We start from the raw sequence: 16,002 nt of genomic DNA, 5'->3' as shown, positions 1-16,002 counted from the left end.
CGCAGCACTGTCAATCTTCAAGCACACTGCGGAGGAGCCTTCATACTTCAAATTGCCCATAGTGATTCAATTTCTGAAAGGGTTAACTGTTTTTTCCCCCAAATCCTTTTCAAGTTCCAATGTGGGACCTAAACCTAGTCTTGACATTTCTAATGGGTACCTTCGTTCCTGTTCATTAAGGTTTCTCACTCTTAAAACACTCTTAACTTCTGCCAGAAGAGTCACCAAACAAGCTTTAGCTTGCAAACCTCCACATACAATATTTCATAAAGATTAGGTAAGTCTCCAAGTGAAGCCGAATTATCTCCCAAAGGTGGTCTCAGAATTCCACATTACACAAAAGATAACCTTACCCTCGTTTTATCCTCCTCCCCATCCAGTGAAAGAGGAGGAGAGATTGCACAGGCTGGATCCAAGGCGTGCCTTGGGTTTTTACATTAGCAGACTTACGAGGATTAGGCAAGCAGACCAATTGTTTGTGGGGTATGCAGGGCACAAATTAGGTTTACCTATTACAAAACCAATGTCTCAAAATGGATTATATTAACCATTATCGAGTGCTATAAATTGGCAGGAAAAGAGCCCCCTCAACATCTTAGGGCTCATTCAACCAGGGGAATCGCAGCCTCTTCAACTCTCCAATTAAGGACATATGTGCGGCTGCCACACGGTTGTCCGCACACACTTTCACTAAATTCTACAGTCTTGATTCCTCTTCTAGCCAGGAGACGAAATTTGGAAAAGCTGTGTTGCACTCTGCATCTTTAAAGGGAAACATTTCATTTTACTCCTGCCTCCTCTATATGCTACTGCTATGTGTGTCTTTCAAAGATGAGGAATACGTGGGAGGACACAATCCATTCGCAAGAACAAGTTAGTTACCAACTGTAACGTTCTTTCGACTGGATGTTCCTTCCACGTATTCCTTATCGCCCCTCCCATCCTTCCCTGCAGTAAAACGTCCCTTGTAGTTGCAGACTACACTCCTTGAAGGTTATTAACCATTTCATGCAAAGCAAAAACAGCACCTCAAAACGGAACTGAGCAACGGACACTGCGCAAGACTATTTATACCTATGGTGCCATCGGCGCCGATACGGAGGCCTTCGAGGGACACCGACTCACGGGACGTCGACCTGCAGTGCCCTCTACTGTGAAAAAAAAATTCTGAGGCCAGCAAGCTGGGAGTGGATTTATTAAAGATAAGTAATACATGGGAGGAACATCCTGTCGAAAGAATGTTACAGTTGGTAATTAACTTGTTCATCTGAGGGACCTACACCCGTGAGGGATCATGGGTACAGGGGACGTCACACTAGGGATAGTATTATTGGCATGCCCTATTCAGCATCTCTTTTCGAGTTTCGAAAAACAACTGTAATACTCTGCAGCTTCCACTAGATGTCGGCCTATGCACAGCATGTGAATCTAAGCAGATGCAAGCATCAGACATACAATTACAGTGAGTAATGTATAATATATATATATATAACACACAAAAGGTGATGGAATGGACCCCTGAACCATCGCCTTTTAGCACTCTTAGATGCAGCTAGTAAAGTATTTTACTTCAATTTTGCATTGAGAGCTATACAAATGGGCTACAGATAGAAAGAAACCTGCTCAATATGCTGCAAATTGTTTTTAGAAAAAACAGCAGTATTTTTATATTAAGAGATTTGAGTGATAGAGCCAAAACTAGTGATAGCGCACCCTTTATGTTGCATTCAATGACTACAGTTCTGCATTCAATAAAGTTGATCGCCATAGACTGGGTAAACTCATCGAGTGTGGTATACCTTTGACACTAATTGCATTAATGATGAAACCTTACAGAAAGACAACTGTACAAATAGGCTTGGATAGTTTGGGGAATTTATCGAAATACATAATCACCAATGTTGCATTTAAAACAGGAGTGTGTTTGGGCCCTGTTATTATTTAACCTCTACATAGCTGATATGCCAGAGGAACTAATGAAGGCACGCCTATTTCCCGCCAGAATTCCAAATCCGCATGATCCCTGGATGAAGTATACCAATATCATCATTCTTTTAGATCCGACTATTATTGACTTGAAACAGGCCTCATCTACAATTATGGCCTACTCTAAAAATAGTCACTGATGCTAAATCCAAGGAAAACTAAGATCATGGGGGTGGCAAACAAAGGCTATGCCTGGCCAACAAACGGAATGTACAAGTTATGGAAGTAGAAACTATTTTAAGGGATAATAATTGCTTTAAAGTAGTCTTCTTTAAAGGGTCAGCAATTTAGAATCGTCAAATCCATAAAATGATGAAAATAAGTGATTCATTATGTTGTTTTGGTGGCTATAGTTATATGGGTCTGTTCTTGATATAAAAACAGAATCTGGATTTGATGTAAATTCCTGATTTTATGGCTGAACTTACTTCCCTGTTTAGAGATGTTGGGCCCAAGGGTATGGCATTGCGAAAAATAAGCACTGTTCCAGATTATTTAAAAAGATGGATACAGTGGAAACTACTAGACACATTAACAGAATGCAATGCATTTGTGGAACTGTATGGTAAGTTCTATGAAAGGTGTGTGCATTTTATTGACATGATTAAATTATATTATTTTTGGTTGGGATGTTTAAAGGAACAACAATTAGCATTGATAATGGTGACAATGTCACCATGGACCAAAATTGAAGATAAATATCTAAAGAAAGAGAAAAAGTTTGAAAGTTGGTTTTAAGTAAGATAATTTATTTTGTGATTTGAAACAGTGTTTTCTGATATTTGTATTTTAAATTGTGAAATGTGAATGTGTGTGAAGTTTATTTTTAACTATATCACACTTTATAAAAATGAAGAGGCACCTCTCCATTTAGAAATTAAACATGGGGAAACCTACAAGTATTTATCTGTCAATTTTTGGTGCTCCTTAGGTTCATCCCAAAATGTGATCCTGTATATACTTTAAAACACAGTGTGAGTAGTTTGTATTCCTTTTCAGTAGATTTCATTTTTTGATGGGCGAATGGTGAGCTCTTGGAACTATATGAACCTGTTTTTTTTGCCATCAGATAAAATGAAAGTTCATTACTCCACTCATTACTCCCATTTCACCCTCCTTCCCATGTATCTTCTCAACCTATTTCCTTATCTCTGCTTTCATCCCATGTTGTTAAAGTGCTATGAATATCTCTTTGGCTAATAGTCCTGTACCTGTTCCTATTTTCATTATAAACTCGCCATGATCCGTATATAAGCCACAACTTAGTGTTTTCTGTTTTCTAATTCAACTTTGTTTCATTACACATTTTGATTCACTCCTTTGACTTTTGTGCTTAACAGGGTGGACCAAGTAAGATTGTACAGAAGCACTTGACTGGATTGTTTAATAGCATTCAGTCTTTCTACCATCCTTCAAATAATGGTCGGTGGTTGGTAAGTGATGCAAATGTAACTGATTTTAGAGCGAGCAGATACATATTATGCTTTTAAATTTATTTTCATTTTTGTGTTATTGCGGTTACAGAATGATGACATGCTTTCACTCACCTTTAGACATAAATAAGACATAAATAAGTGACCCAGGTAATTAATCTGTCTGATTTGGAGACATTTTCCACTATGCCAAATAGGAACTTCAATCAGTGTTTATAAATGTCACTTAACCAACATAATCCTGTGCAATACTGATGGTGAGTTGACTGCTAAGGAGCCAAGTTTGAGATGGGAAGTTTAGTTTTGATTCTCTAGGCTGAAGTTTTCTCATAGATTTAACATACTGAGTCCCTCAACCATGCTTTAAGGAAGATAAGTGTGTTTTTCGAGGATATTTTTCTGTTGCTGGTGTGAGCCAGAAAGATCAAGCTTATAACTGTCGAAAGTGAAGTCAAGGAATTTACATAAGGATTCTCCTATCAGCCATCATGGATTTCCCCCTTCGTGAGAAGAGAGCATTCAGGGAAATTACAGTTCTTAGCCACTAACTTTATTAGAAAATCTTGCTTGAGATGAACATTTTCGTGTTGTTGATGGGTTGAATATTAATACTATTGCTTATGGTGTTTGCTCATGATATTTGGATCCATCAATGTTGTATCAGTGTTTGTTTTTGATTATCAGGTTTGCCATTCTAGAATGCTTCCATTAAAAAATAAAAAAGGTTTCTGGGTTTCAGTGACATGATTGATCTCCTGATCTGGTACTGTGCTGTCCCTGTAGATGGAAGAGGTTTAGTGGCAGCTATTTATATTGTGCATGTGCTGCTTTCGTCTGTTGCCTGATTATGCTGTGTGTGACGTCCAAATGCTTTTTAGTCTTGAAACTCAGGAATGAAAGTCAAATGGCATAACCATAGAAGATGTAGTGGCACCTTTCATCGCCTCTTTGAAGGAAGAGAACTACCTTGAGGAAACATATAGCTTGCCTGATGTTCATAAAGGCCTGGGTTTTAACAATGCGCCTCCTAGACTCCTAGAAAGGAACTTGAATGCATGTTCAGCCCTTTTGTTCCCTCTATGTTTACCTTTAAGATAAGATCGCTTTTTGCAGTTTCCCTTACAACATTTCATTTCATCAAATGTTTTCTGTGGCAATGTCAAATGCAAAACAAGATGCCTTCTAAAGTTGCATCATCGTTTGGGTGTATCTATTGTAATCACAGTGCCATCACTCAAAGCGTGCAAACATTTAAATCTTGCAGCCTGCCCCCCAGCCCAGTCAGGACTCAAATGCTTCTTCAGAACACATTCACTTTAAGAATCTTTGGATGCACAGTACAAGCATCCAATTTCGTGTTCAAGACGTTGCCTTCATGTATCTTTTTATTCTGCCAATAGGTAGGAAGCAAAAACCTTTTCTGCTGACACTTTCCACTGTTTTGGGCTTTGCATTTTGTGTGTCTGCTTCCAGGCAGGGGTGTGATGTTCAATTTTTTGATTGTAATGTTTTTTAAAAAAACGTGTCTAGTAGTTGCATCGCTTGCTTATCGCTGTAAGTAGACACATTATCTGGTGTTGCCCCGCCCTCTGCAAACTCACCTCAGTCCCTTTTTTCCACACGTACGGTGTCGGACCTGGCAGCTAGGGCAGAGACTTTTTCACTTTCCACTTGATCGCCGTTGTTCAGTTTTTCAATCATCTTCACCTCCCTTTGGTGCCTCGCCTCCATCGGCGCATGTCGGCTGCAGGATGATTCGCAAGCTGTGCGTCCTGCGACCACTCGTTCCTGGCCTCGGACCCCCATGCACTCGGAGCGCTTGGGGCCCAACCACTGCTGGGATGCATGCGCGGCTTGCAGCGCTCTAGGTCATCGGGGATTGAAGAATCAGTTGTTACGTTGGAGGGAGATCTTCCACGTTTCTCCTATAGCTCACCTTAAAGACTTTATCTCCAACACCCCATCAAGACAAGGTAGGCCCTTTGTTTAGTAGGGCTCCTCAGCGTGGAGACTCCTTCCCAGGGCCTCCTTCCGTCAAGGGTCCCTTGCATCCAGGTTCTGGTAGGCCAGAGACCGCTAAGGCGAACGGCTCCCAAGCTGAGGGGCTCAGGCGCCCTGCCGGGCTGTCCTTAGAGGGGCGATCACGTTCATCCTCCTTATCGACCCCAAGGGGCAAGGGATCATCGGGTTCTACCTCATCAGTCCTCGGCACAATCCAGCATGACTACCGCAGAGGTGCCTAGGGCGCACGGCCTACCGGAGCCTGCTCTGAGGTTGTGGGTCAGGGTGATTCGACTACCGGCCGGCCGACGGCTTAGCACCTACCAGAGTGCTCTCTGAGGTCGACTTTACTGTTTCAGGACCCAGGGTGTGTCCTCCATGTCTGAGCTAGCACTCAGCTCGGAGCATTCACACCCTCCCACTGAGGGTGTGGTGCAAGGCATCAAGATGGCAGATAAGCACGTGGCGAAGGCTGCTAGGCCGGCGGGCATTTTGGATTAGACTCGGGGGCCCACCCGTGCTCGTGCCCAATAAATGGGCATTGCAAGAAGGTTCTGGTCCTCTTTCCCTGGAACCAGCAGCAGACTGTATAGTACAGGTGGCTGGTCTCCACAGGGGTACATCTACCCATCACAGCCTTGCAGGCCTCACACGCTTTGGTGCTTAGATCAGGAGCTGAGACCTAGCGCTTCGGAGGGCCGGCCCCCTAGGCACCCGGCTGCTTGCGTGGACCGCTTCTTCGAGCGCTTCCTTCTCCTGCTTTCCCCACAGATGGTGCTCCTCAAGTATATAGTGAAGATGATCTCGCAGGTTGTGTGTCCCCGGCCTCCGCCTCTGTGCTCTCTGCCTGTTTCACATGCGCTGCTGGTGCCTGTCCCTCCCCCGGTCCAGACTTGCGGTTATCCAGACTCCTCTCGCCGCCTCCTGAACCAGACCAATAATAATAATAATAATAATAATAATAATTTGCCTCCTCCTCAACAACCGTTGCACCTGCCTACGGTTCCAGGCGAAAGGGGGATCCCACCGGCAGCTGTGTCCCAGGGGCAGGACTCCCCTCAGTCTGTAATGAAAGGGGGGGGGCATACGATGACTGAAACGATGACACCCAAGACGATGAACCCTCTGCATCAGTGAAGGCCTTTCATGACTGCCTTCAGGGCCTTGTGGAGTTCTTGGGGGTTCCCCTTCTGAAGGAGGTTCCCCAGGAGTCGGGAGTGCTAGCAGAGGTTTTGGTCAAAGGCACCACAAGCTGTTCTGGCATTTCTCTCCAGAGAGATGTCCTGCAGGTGGCGAGAAAGGTCTGGGAGAAGCCCAGGGCCGACGCCCAGATGAGCAAGAAATTGGACAGCAGATTCAGGCTGACAGATGGGGGAGCCTATCCTCCCACCCTCAGCCTCATTATTCAGTTGTGGCCCCTACCTCTTGCTAGTCTAAATCTTTGTCTTCCTCGTTGGGAGCCTCCTCCAGTTTTCTGTCCAAAGAGGACAAGGTACTTGAATCTTCGGGCAAATGATGCTATGCCATTTCGGGGCTGCATTTGCTGGAGGCCAATGCTGATGCCCTTTTAGCTGCAGCTAACCAGAAGCTTTGGCGGGACCTCAGGGAGTTTCTGCCCAACCTCCCTCTGGAGAGGCAAACCTCCTTCAAGGCTGGCATGGCGGATGCCCGAGCTGTTGCGCAGGACCTCATGGAGTCTTTGGTCTCCCACATCGACACAGCCAGCAGAGGGCTGTGCCTGGGGATCGAGGTGAGGACGATGGCGTGGATGCATGCCACTAAGTTTACATCTGATGTGCAAGAGTGGATCCTAGATCTTCCCTTTGAAAGCGTGGACCTCTTTCATTCGTCCACAGATGATGAACTGACATAGGAGACCACCTCCGCCCAAACCGCAAAGTCCTTGTCCATCTTCACTAAGCCAGAGCAGAAGTCCTTCCCCCCAGTCTCAGGGCAGGGCCAACTTCAAACCCTGTTTATTCACCGGCTTCAAGGGGTTTTGGGACTGCAGTGCTCGGAGGTCTGACGGGTTGCCCAGCAACAACAGGAGGAAGCAGCAGAGGACTGCACAAGGGTGTTTCCGCTCCCTCTCCTCTGCCCTCGCCTCAGATGCCAAAAAACAGTGATGTCGTGGTTAGAGAAAACAGCTCTCCAGTAGGGGGGCAGCTGGCTCGCTTCCAGGACAACGGGAAGTATCATTTTGAAAGCCCTTGGATCCCGTGTATAGTCTCCACAGGCTTCAGTCTTCTCCCATTCCTCTAACATCCTCTCCTCCGCTCCTTCCGATAGGGTCCCTGGCCCTTTTATGGGAGATCCTGTTTCTTCTGGAGATGCAGTGGTGAAACTGGTTCCTCAGACAGGGGCTCCGGCTTCCACTCCAGGATTTTTGCGGTACCCAAGAACTTGGCTGGCACGAGGGTCGCCCGGTCATTTCTCAATCGGTCTTTAATGCTCCAACGCTTCAAGATGAAGTCCTGTGTACATAGTCTCTGCAATGCGGATTGGATGTGTTTCCTAGACCTCAAGGATTAGTACCTTCATGTCACCATCTACCAGCCGCATTGGAAGTTGCTGCGGTTCACGATTGTGGTACCACTTCCAGTACAAGGTGCTATATTTCGTCCTCAATTCGGCTCCTCGTGTGTTCACGAAACTGATGAATGTGGTGGCTGGTCTCATCCACCAGGAAGGCCAACACATATACCCTTATCTGGGGCCAGCACATATACCCTTATCTGGACGACTGGCTAGTCAGGGCCAGCTCTCCCGATGGGGCAGTGTGCTCCTGCCAATGTCTGGAAGACATCATACACCAGCTGGGCTGTTCCCTCAACCGGCGGAAGTCGCAGCTGACTCTCGCCCAGGATCTGGTGTTCCTTGGAGCTCACTGGGACGCGGTGGCGCAGTAGGTGTTCCCCACACCAGAGACACTCCTCTCCCTCTGCAAGGGCTAGAGCATTTTCTCGCCAACTCGACCACCTCGGCATAGTGGTTCCAGCATCTTCTGGTACTGATGGCATCTTGCATGCTCACAGTCCAGCACGCCCACCTCAATATGAGGCACCTCCAGCTCCACCTGGCGGCCAATTGGGACCATGTGTGACGGGGTCTGTCAGACAGGATTCCGATTCCCACGCTCCTCTTTCCAGATCTTCGCTGGTGGCTGTTGGACTGCAATGTGGCAGTGGGAGCCCCGACCGGAGCCCGCACTGGTGGTGACTGATTCCTCCCTGTCATGCTGGAGCGGGGCTACTGTGGAGGGCTACTCCATTAATGGTGCATGGTCCAGGGCAGAGTCCCTTCTGCATATCAATCTGCTGGAACTGCTTGCTGTGGACCTGGCACTCTACTCCTTCCTGAATCATCAGGGACACTGGTTCTGGTCAGGACTGACAACTCCACAATGTTTTACCTGAACAAGCAGGGTGGCCTCTGTTCCCCCCTCCCCCACCTGTGCATGGAGGCGGTGGCGATCTGGTAATGGGCCCTTACGGAAGGGATTTGGATTTCGGGGGGGGGGAGCAATGCGGAGCGGACCAGCTCACTTGCTTGGGGTTCAACACCTACGAGTGGGAGTTTAACATCAACTCCTTGTTGCCCCTGTTCCAGAGATGGGGGGAGGGGGGGGTTTCCGGATCTGGACTTGTTTGCATATCTGCTGAATTTCAAGTGCCCCCGGTTTGCTTCTTGGGCGGCTGTGTTCAGGGGTCACTGGAGGACCCTTTACAGCTCTGTTGGCACAACCGCAGCTGCTATGTGTTTCCTCCTCCACCGTTTCTACAGCAGACACTATGCAAGTTCTAGACTTCGGTGAGCTGTGCTGCAGCCCCATCCTGATTGCCTTGCACTGGCCGTTGTGGGCATGGTTTTCGGGCCTACTTCACTTGTGCTCCCAGGGGGCCTGTCCATCTTCATGATCCCCAGCAGGGGCTTCCTGACGCAGGAGGGCAGGACAGTGGAGCACCTAGACCCGGCCAGGCTGCCCCTAGCGGCCTGGTTCCTGGCCAATTGAGACTCCACCATGCCAAGTTCTCAGAGGACAACTGGGACATCATTCAGCGGGCCAAAAGGCCGTCTACGCGGGCTCAGTACAAGAGTATGTGGACAAGATCTTGCCACTGGGCTCGTGAAAAGGAGCTTGACTGCCTTACCTGCTCCCTGGACGACAACGTGCTGGCCTTTTCCCGCTCATCTGGCTCATTCTGGCGTTCAGGTGGATACCTGCCGCACATATCTGGTGGCCAGTGGGGCTTACAAGAATTCCCCAGAACATGTTTTTCATCGGCCAACCCGGTGGTTAAGGCCTGTGTCAAGGGGTTGTCAAGGCTTTTCCCTCCGGTACAAATGACCACTGTCTGGGACCTTAATGTGGTTCTAGCTGCCTTGCAGCGCAAACCCTTTTGAGCCAATGGCCTCAGTGGACATCAGGCTCGTGGCACTGAAGACAGTATTGCTGATGGTGCTAACTTCAGCGCACAGGGTCAGTGAGCTGCAGGCTTTGTCATCATGCGAGCCCTTCACTACATTTCTTAATGGCAAGGTCATCTTGCGCACTCATCCAAACCTTTTGCCCAAGGTGGTCACTCCATTCCATCTGAATAAGATCTGCCTGTTAAGGATTTCAATCAGGCACACACCCGGGTCTCGCCTAGCATGTAATGCACAAATAAAATATTTGTGTCTATAGGTTCAATATTCTGAGTGATATACCACTCATATCACACCCGTCTCAAAATACCCCCAGGTCACAGTGGACCAGGAATCGTGCTGGTTGGTAAATATTATATTAGGCTTTTTAGCAAGACACATCTTATTGAATTCTACATAAATTGAATTCTTAGGCAGGAATAACATTTTTGAATAATTTATAAGAAGCTGCCACTTATAACGTGCTGATAGTGAGTTCAAACCTAATTTATGCTTCAACACTGTACTCAGAAGATATGCAGGCAACCCCAACTTGTGTTTCCAAATAGCACCTTGCATTTGATCCAGAAGAGGACCAAAATCCCCTAGGTAGAGCTCCACGCCAGATGGCTTCTACTTTTTAGCCATAAAATTCAAAGAGAGGCAGATGCGAAAAACATTTGGCCTTTCAGGGGCAATAGTTTGTCCATTAATATTTCCTTCACTCTTTCATGAGAGATGTTGTTTGTCAACGTGTAGCCAAGATATGCTAGATTTTTCTCGCTGTAAATGGGCGAAGAGTCAATCTCCCAAGTAAAGTGGCACACTTTTTTTCGATTGCAAAATATTATAATGTTGGATTTTTGCGGATTAACTGTAAGGTTATGGTCTTGACAATACAGTAAGAAGCTTTCAAGGTTCATTTGAAGACCGCTTGGGTTTTATCAAAAAGAAGTATGTCATCAGCATAGGCTAGTCAAGAAAGATTCAAGGGATCTAGCCTGGCTGCAAAGGATTTCTCGATGTTCCAGATGTTATCTAGGTCAGCCATATACAGATTGGACAAAATGGCTGCCAAATTGCAGCCTTGTTTCACCCCTATCCAACTAGCTATAGCTTCAGTCAAAGAGCCTTTGCGGTTAATTCAGACTTTACAATTGGTGTTTGTGAAGCATGGCCACCAAGGTAATCAGGTGAGGAGGGAAATTTGCTCTAAGCATTTTCTGCCACAAAACCCCTTATTACGCTGTCAAAAGCAGCTTTAAGATCTAGTGATGCTACGAACAGTGGGCATTTATCTGGTAAATTAGCATCTGCAATCAAATGCGCCAATATACAAGCGTTAAGAGGGGTTCCCATAGCTTTTGCTGAAGCCTACCTGCGCTTTACTTCATTATTGCGAATGAAGATTTCTACATCTTGCAAAATGGGAGATGCAAATATTTTCGCAGTGACATCTATGAGGGCTATAGGTCAAAAGTTGTTTTGGTTATTGATGGGACCTTTTTTATGTATTGGGATTATTATGGAAGTGAGCCAGGATGGTGGAATCATTTTAGTTAGAACATTTTCCTGATGTATGTCCAGCAAAATGGTAGACCAAAAAGGGTCATCTTTGAAGACACGTGGAGGCAGCCCATCAGGCCCTGCACATTTCGATCCTTTTAGTTTGGAGATTGCCACCAGGATGTCAGTTATCTCCCATGGACAATTATTGGGAATGCTATTATGACCAGGTTTCTTTACGCTATTCACGAATGCTGCAGGCATCGCAAATTTGTTAAGAAGGAAGGAAGTCCATGTTGGGCCATCAATTGCAGATTCCAGTGCAAAGTTCTGAACTTTATCTGTGAATCTGATGAATTTCCAAATGTCTTTAGTTTTGCGTTTACATAAAGAACTAACCAACTTCTGATTACGTTTAGTAGCAATTGAGGCACAAGTAATTTGCATATCATTCTTATATTTTAACAAGATTTTTTTTTTATCTGCATGTATGAAGTTACATTGATGAATGAAATGGACTTCCTTGCATTTCTTAACTCATGATTTTTTCTGTTTAATAATAAACCCATGACACTGGAAGTACAGACTTTGAATGGAGGTCATACACTTTCTGTAAGGCAGCCATTGCGTGAAGATGAAAAGCAATGATCTTCATGTTCCATTTTAATATACATTCGGCATCGACAACAGACATTGCGTTACACTTCCATAAATCCCTATTAACAAGAAAAGAGAATTTTCTGCATGTAGAGTTGTGCCAATTAATCGAAAGACTAGGTCTCGCAGCCTGGATTAGAGCAAGACAAGGGTCCTGGTGCATACTTTTGAACTGCCTTGTCATTACCGTTACAAGCATTAAATGATCTCCCAAAAATGGATGCAAGTTGATAACAGGGGTAAGCACTCCTGATAAGGACTTAGATGCAAATTGGGATTCCAGTATAGGGATACCAAAAACAACTTCATGCCATAAAGTGAGTCAAGTTTTAAGTCAACCAGCAGGTATAAATCTGATTCATAAATGTGATTAAATGTACATTTTAACTTGTTATTAATGATTATGGCTAAACCCCCTGCTGGTCTGCCTCCAGTGCCTCTAACTGCGTGGTGAATACAAGAATAAAACCCGTCAAAGAGCATATTCACAAGAGACATGGTTTCTTGTAGTAAGAAAATGTGACGAAGTGAGTCCAATTCGGTTTTTGACAACCATTTCTTTAAGTTGTTAAAACCACAACAGTTCCATGAAATGATTTTAAGCTCATGTAATTATGAGGGTGTTTGTTCAGGAATAATGGTTGCAGCTGCTTTAATGAGGGGTTCTAGCCATGTAAGGCCATTTAAGGCCGTTGTAAGAGAGGCTAGTTGTACCATCACGTTTTTTGATTGGTAGTTGTTTACTGAAGCATGCTGCAAGTTGAATTCAGGAGCTGTGACCAGAGGGGGTTCATATTCCAAAAAGGCCATGGCATCTTCGGTAGTAACAAATACTTGCATATCAAGACCAAGCATACTTAGATCATTTTTATGTTCCCACATCAATTTTGCAATTATTGGAGACAACATCTTTGAGAGCATGTGATTATTATTTAGATTAGGTAGACATACCCATTCGTTATCATTCGTGACAAGGCTGCGTAAAGAGGGTATTTTATAGAGACCATTCATTAGGAATGATCGATTGATCCGTACCATTCCATTGATGTTAGGATCGCTCTTCCACCCTGGGAATGGTATTAAAGGATAAATATTTGTTTTCATTGGAGGCAGTGGGGGCATCCACGATGCCCTCATTTCCCTTTTTTCCCTCCACTATATGCTCATTTTCACTTCACATGGATGTTGCTGACTCCTTTTTCCCATCTAACATATTTCCACCGCCTTTTATAGGCCCACAAGTGGGCACAGTCGGAGAAGCACCTCCCATGATAATAGGACATATCTTGGTGGGCACAAGAGACGCCACATCATCAGTAAGGTTAGGCTCACTAGTTCTCAAGTCTGCGTGTAATTTGAAGGCGCAGTTTTCCGGTTTTATACATTCAGGTTCCGAGCATGTCTGAGCATATGTGTAGAATTTTTTGAGATCTGTCTGCCCCAAGGGTTTAACTGCCTTTACACATTCATTACTTACTGGGGGCAGCTTTTTATCAATAGGTGAGACTCTTCCTGCGTGCTTTTCCACTTTCACAGATGAGTCGGTTTTCTTCATCGTGATGTCAGAAAAGTACGCAATCATGTTTGTCTGTATCATGTTAGGATCCTTAATGCTAGTCACACCCACAAGGGGCACTTTTACATTCAAAGTCTTAATATCCTCCGCAATGATGTGATCATCTGGCCCCATTTTGGGCCTACAATCTGTTCTATCCTCTTACCTTTTTTGGTGAGAGAGTTGATTTGCAAGGCCCTTTTACTTTCTTCATTTAATTGACTTAGATCCAAGACTTGTTCATCAGAGATTACTTTAGGAATCTGTATCTCTTTGCTTTTTTGATTCGTACTCATAACAGAGTGGTCCATGTTTTTGTACTTGGACTTCGTCTCTGTAAGACTCTCTCCCTTTCTAGCCTTATGCCTTCTTTTTAAGGCTTTCTGATGATTTTTTTTTATCTTCTGGAAAGGTGCTAGAAGCGTTCTCTAGTCCCAGCTTCATTTTGTTGTCCATTAGATGGTACCTCTGACACTGATGCATGTTCTATAATTTCAAGGGGTACTGATGGACTATCAGGCGAGTCTACATGTGGGTCCATCATGGAATCTGCTCTTTCTGATAACAAAACTGCATCATTTTGACATGCCTTTGGATGCATCTTGAACATAATTTGTTCGACTTGCAGCAAGCGATTATGTTGCAGTTTTGCGACTTCGAGATAGTCGATTGCTTCGCAACTAGGAGTTTCCTTGATAGGATTCACTTGTAGCTGCATTATTTGAACAAATGAAGTGGGCATTCCATTTAAAGGTAACAAGTCATCTAAAGTTTGTGTACACTTATGGCTCGTTGTCAAAGAGTTATCAACTTTGGGTAGAGCATTTTTTACTAACAAAGCAGCTCTTTCAGGGCCATCTATGTGAAATTTGTGCAGGCCTCCTGAGCCATCATATAACTTTCCAGTTTTGCTAATTTCTCAGTATTATCGACAATACTGTTTATCTCTTTTAGTAACAAATGAGAAATTTGTGGTCTCGATCAAGGAGATTCAGAATTCTTGTAATGAATGGAAAATCCTGTATTTCCTTGTCTAGGTGCCCCGAATAATTTTCTTTGGAAGCTGGTAGGTGTTCTGGTGACTGCAAGAAGTTAAATACAGGAGCCAAGGTGTTTCTGATGCCAGGATCAGAGTTGAGGGAAAGTGGTTTTCTTCTGTTCTCGGCCTCAGTAGTCGGCGAGCTCGTTGAAAGGTGTTTGGGCGAGACTTTCACTTCAAATTGGGAAGAATTATGGCCATTTCTTCCAGGCTCTTTTATATTAGGCTTATGGAAGTGCACATGTTCTCAATTTTCCCCCAGACGCTACTGGTGTAGAGGGACCTAATGAGAAGCGTATGCGTTTGTCAAGATCCGCCATGATTACAGGGGCCAACATCGAAATATCTGCAAGTGGTGTAAACTTATTTTCATGTATCTCAACTGCTTCTGCGAGATCCTTCTTTACACTTACTTTTGAAGTAAAGGGGCCAGCTGTAATATCTTTGTTTGCTACTTTTAGCGAACACAGCGCTTTCGGCTCAGTTATATTAGCCTCCATATTTATGGCTTTTATCTTTGGCATTTGCTGCTTCGTCTGGTGGATCAGACATGGAGAGGAAAGAGCACTTCCCATTTAAGGAGAACCCAGGACTGCTTTTTTAAATTTTTTTTTTATTTTTACTTTTAGTGGGGCTCACGGCAGCCTGAGATTCCCATGATCTTCTTTTATTTTTTTCCCATTCCTGTTTCCATAATTATAACAAATCTCAATCTAGTATTCGAAAAGCAACACAAAATAAATCTTACTTTTGAGAAATATACAGGACAGAAAATCTTCAGAAGGTTAGCAGATATAGTACAACAATAGGATGTCAGAACGGTACCTTTTACTTTTTTTTTATTTTTTATGTAGTAGGTAGGAAGAAAACCACGTCCCGCCTCCTGCCGCACAGCCAAACAGCTCAACAGCTACTTGCCATGCTACTTTCGATGCGCGGGCGATGCGCGAGTTCAGCCGCTTTTGTAATTGATGACGCGCTCCAAAAGGCGTGCTGAAGGCGGGCAGGAGGCGGGGCAAGCGGGGCCACTCTAGGAAGATGAAAGATCAGGTAAGCACAACAAACTTAATGGCGGCGTTCGCTAACAACAATGGGCAATTCTAAGAGAAGAATCGAGACGGTTTTAAAGGATTATGCAGCTTGAATTAAGTTTGCTGCATTAAGCACCATCAGCAAGGGTATAATAATTAAAGCCGCCCTTTGCTTTTAAATAGTCTGTGTTACGGAGAGCTTTGTGTTTCCTCTTGCCGACGTGACTCTGAATGTCAGCTTGAATAGAATCCACAAGTCTAAGACAGTCTTTAGAATGCTGTTGACATAAATCCTGGGATCAGAGAGGCAGCGTGGCAGCTCAACAGCTACTTGACATGCTACTTTCGATGCGCACCATATAATATATTTATTATTTAAAATTCAAA

The 16,002-nt window shown here is 44.6% G+C and overlaps 1 protein-coding gene across 3 annotated transcripts in view; it reads left to right on the top strand.

The window, feature by feature from the left end:
* Positions 1–16,002, top strand: part of PSME4 (proteasome activator subunit 4) — a 3,386,216-nt gene that overhangs the window by 664,755 nt on the left and 2,705,459 nt on the right. For all 3 annotated transcript variants that reach the window (XM_069608231.1, XM_069608232.1, XM_069608230.1), the window contains one exon: positions 3,327–3,419. In XM_069608231.1, coding sequence (XP_069464332.1) covers positions 3,327–3,419 — 93 coding nt within the window. The remainder of the gene's footprint in view (positions 1–3,326; positions 3,420–16,002) is intronic.

The sequence above is a fragment of the Ambystoma mexicanum genome, chromosome 4q, assembly GCF_040938575.1.
Source record: "Ambystoma mexicanum isolate Mex_15411 chromosome 4q, UKY_AmexF1_1, whole genome shotgun sequence".
NCBI lineage: Eukaryota > Metazoa > Chordata > Amphibia > Caudata > Ambystomatidae > Ambystoma > Ambystoma mexicanum.
This window is presented reverse-complemented; position numbering and strand designations above follow the sequence as displayed.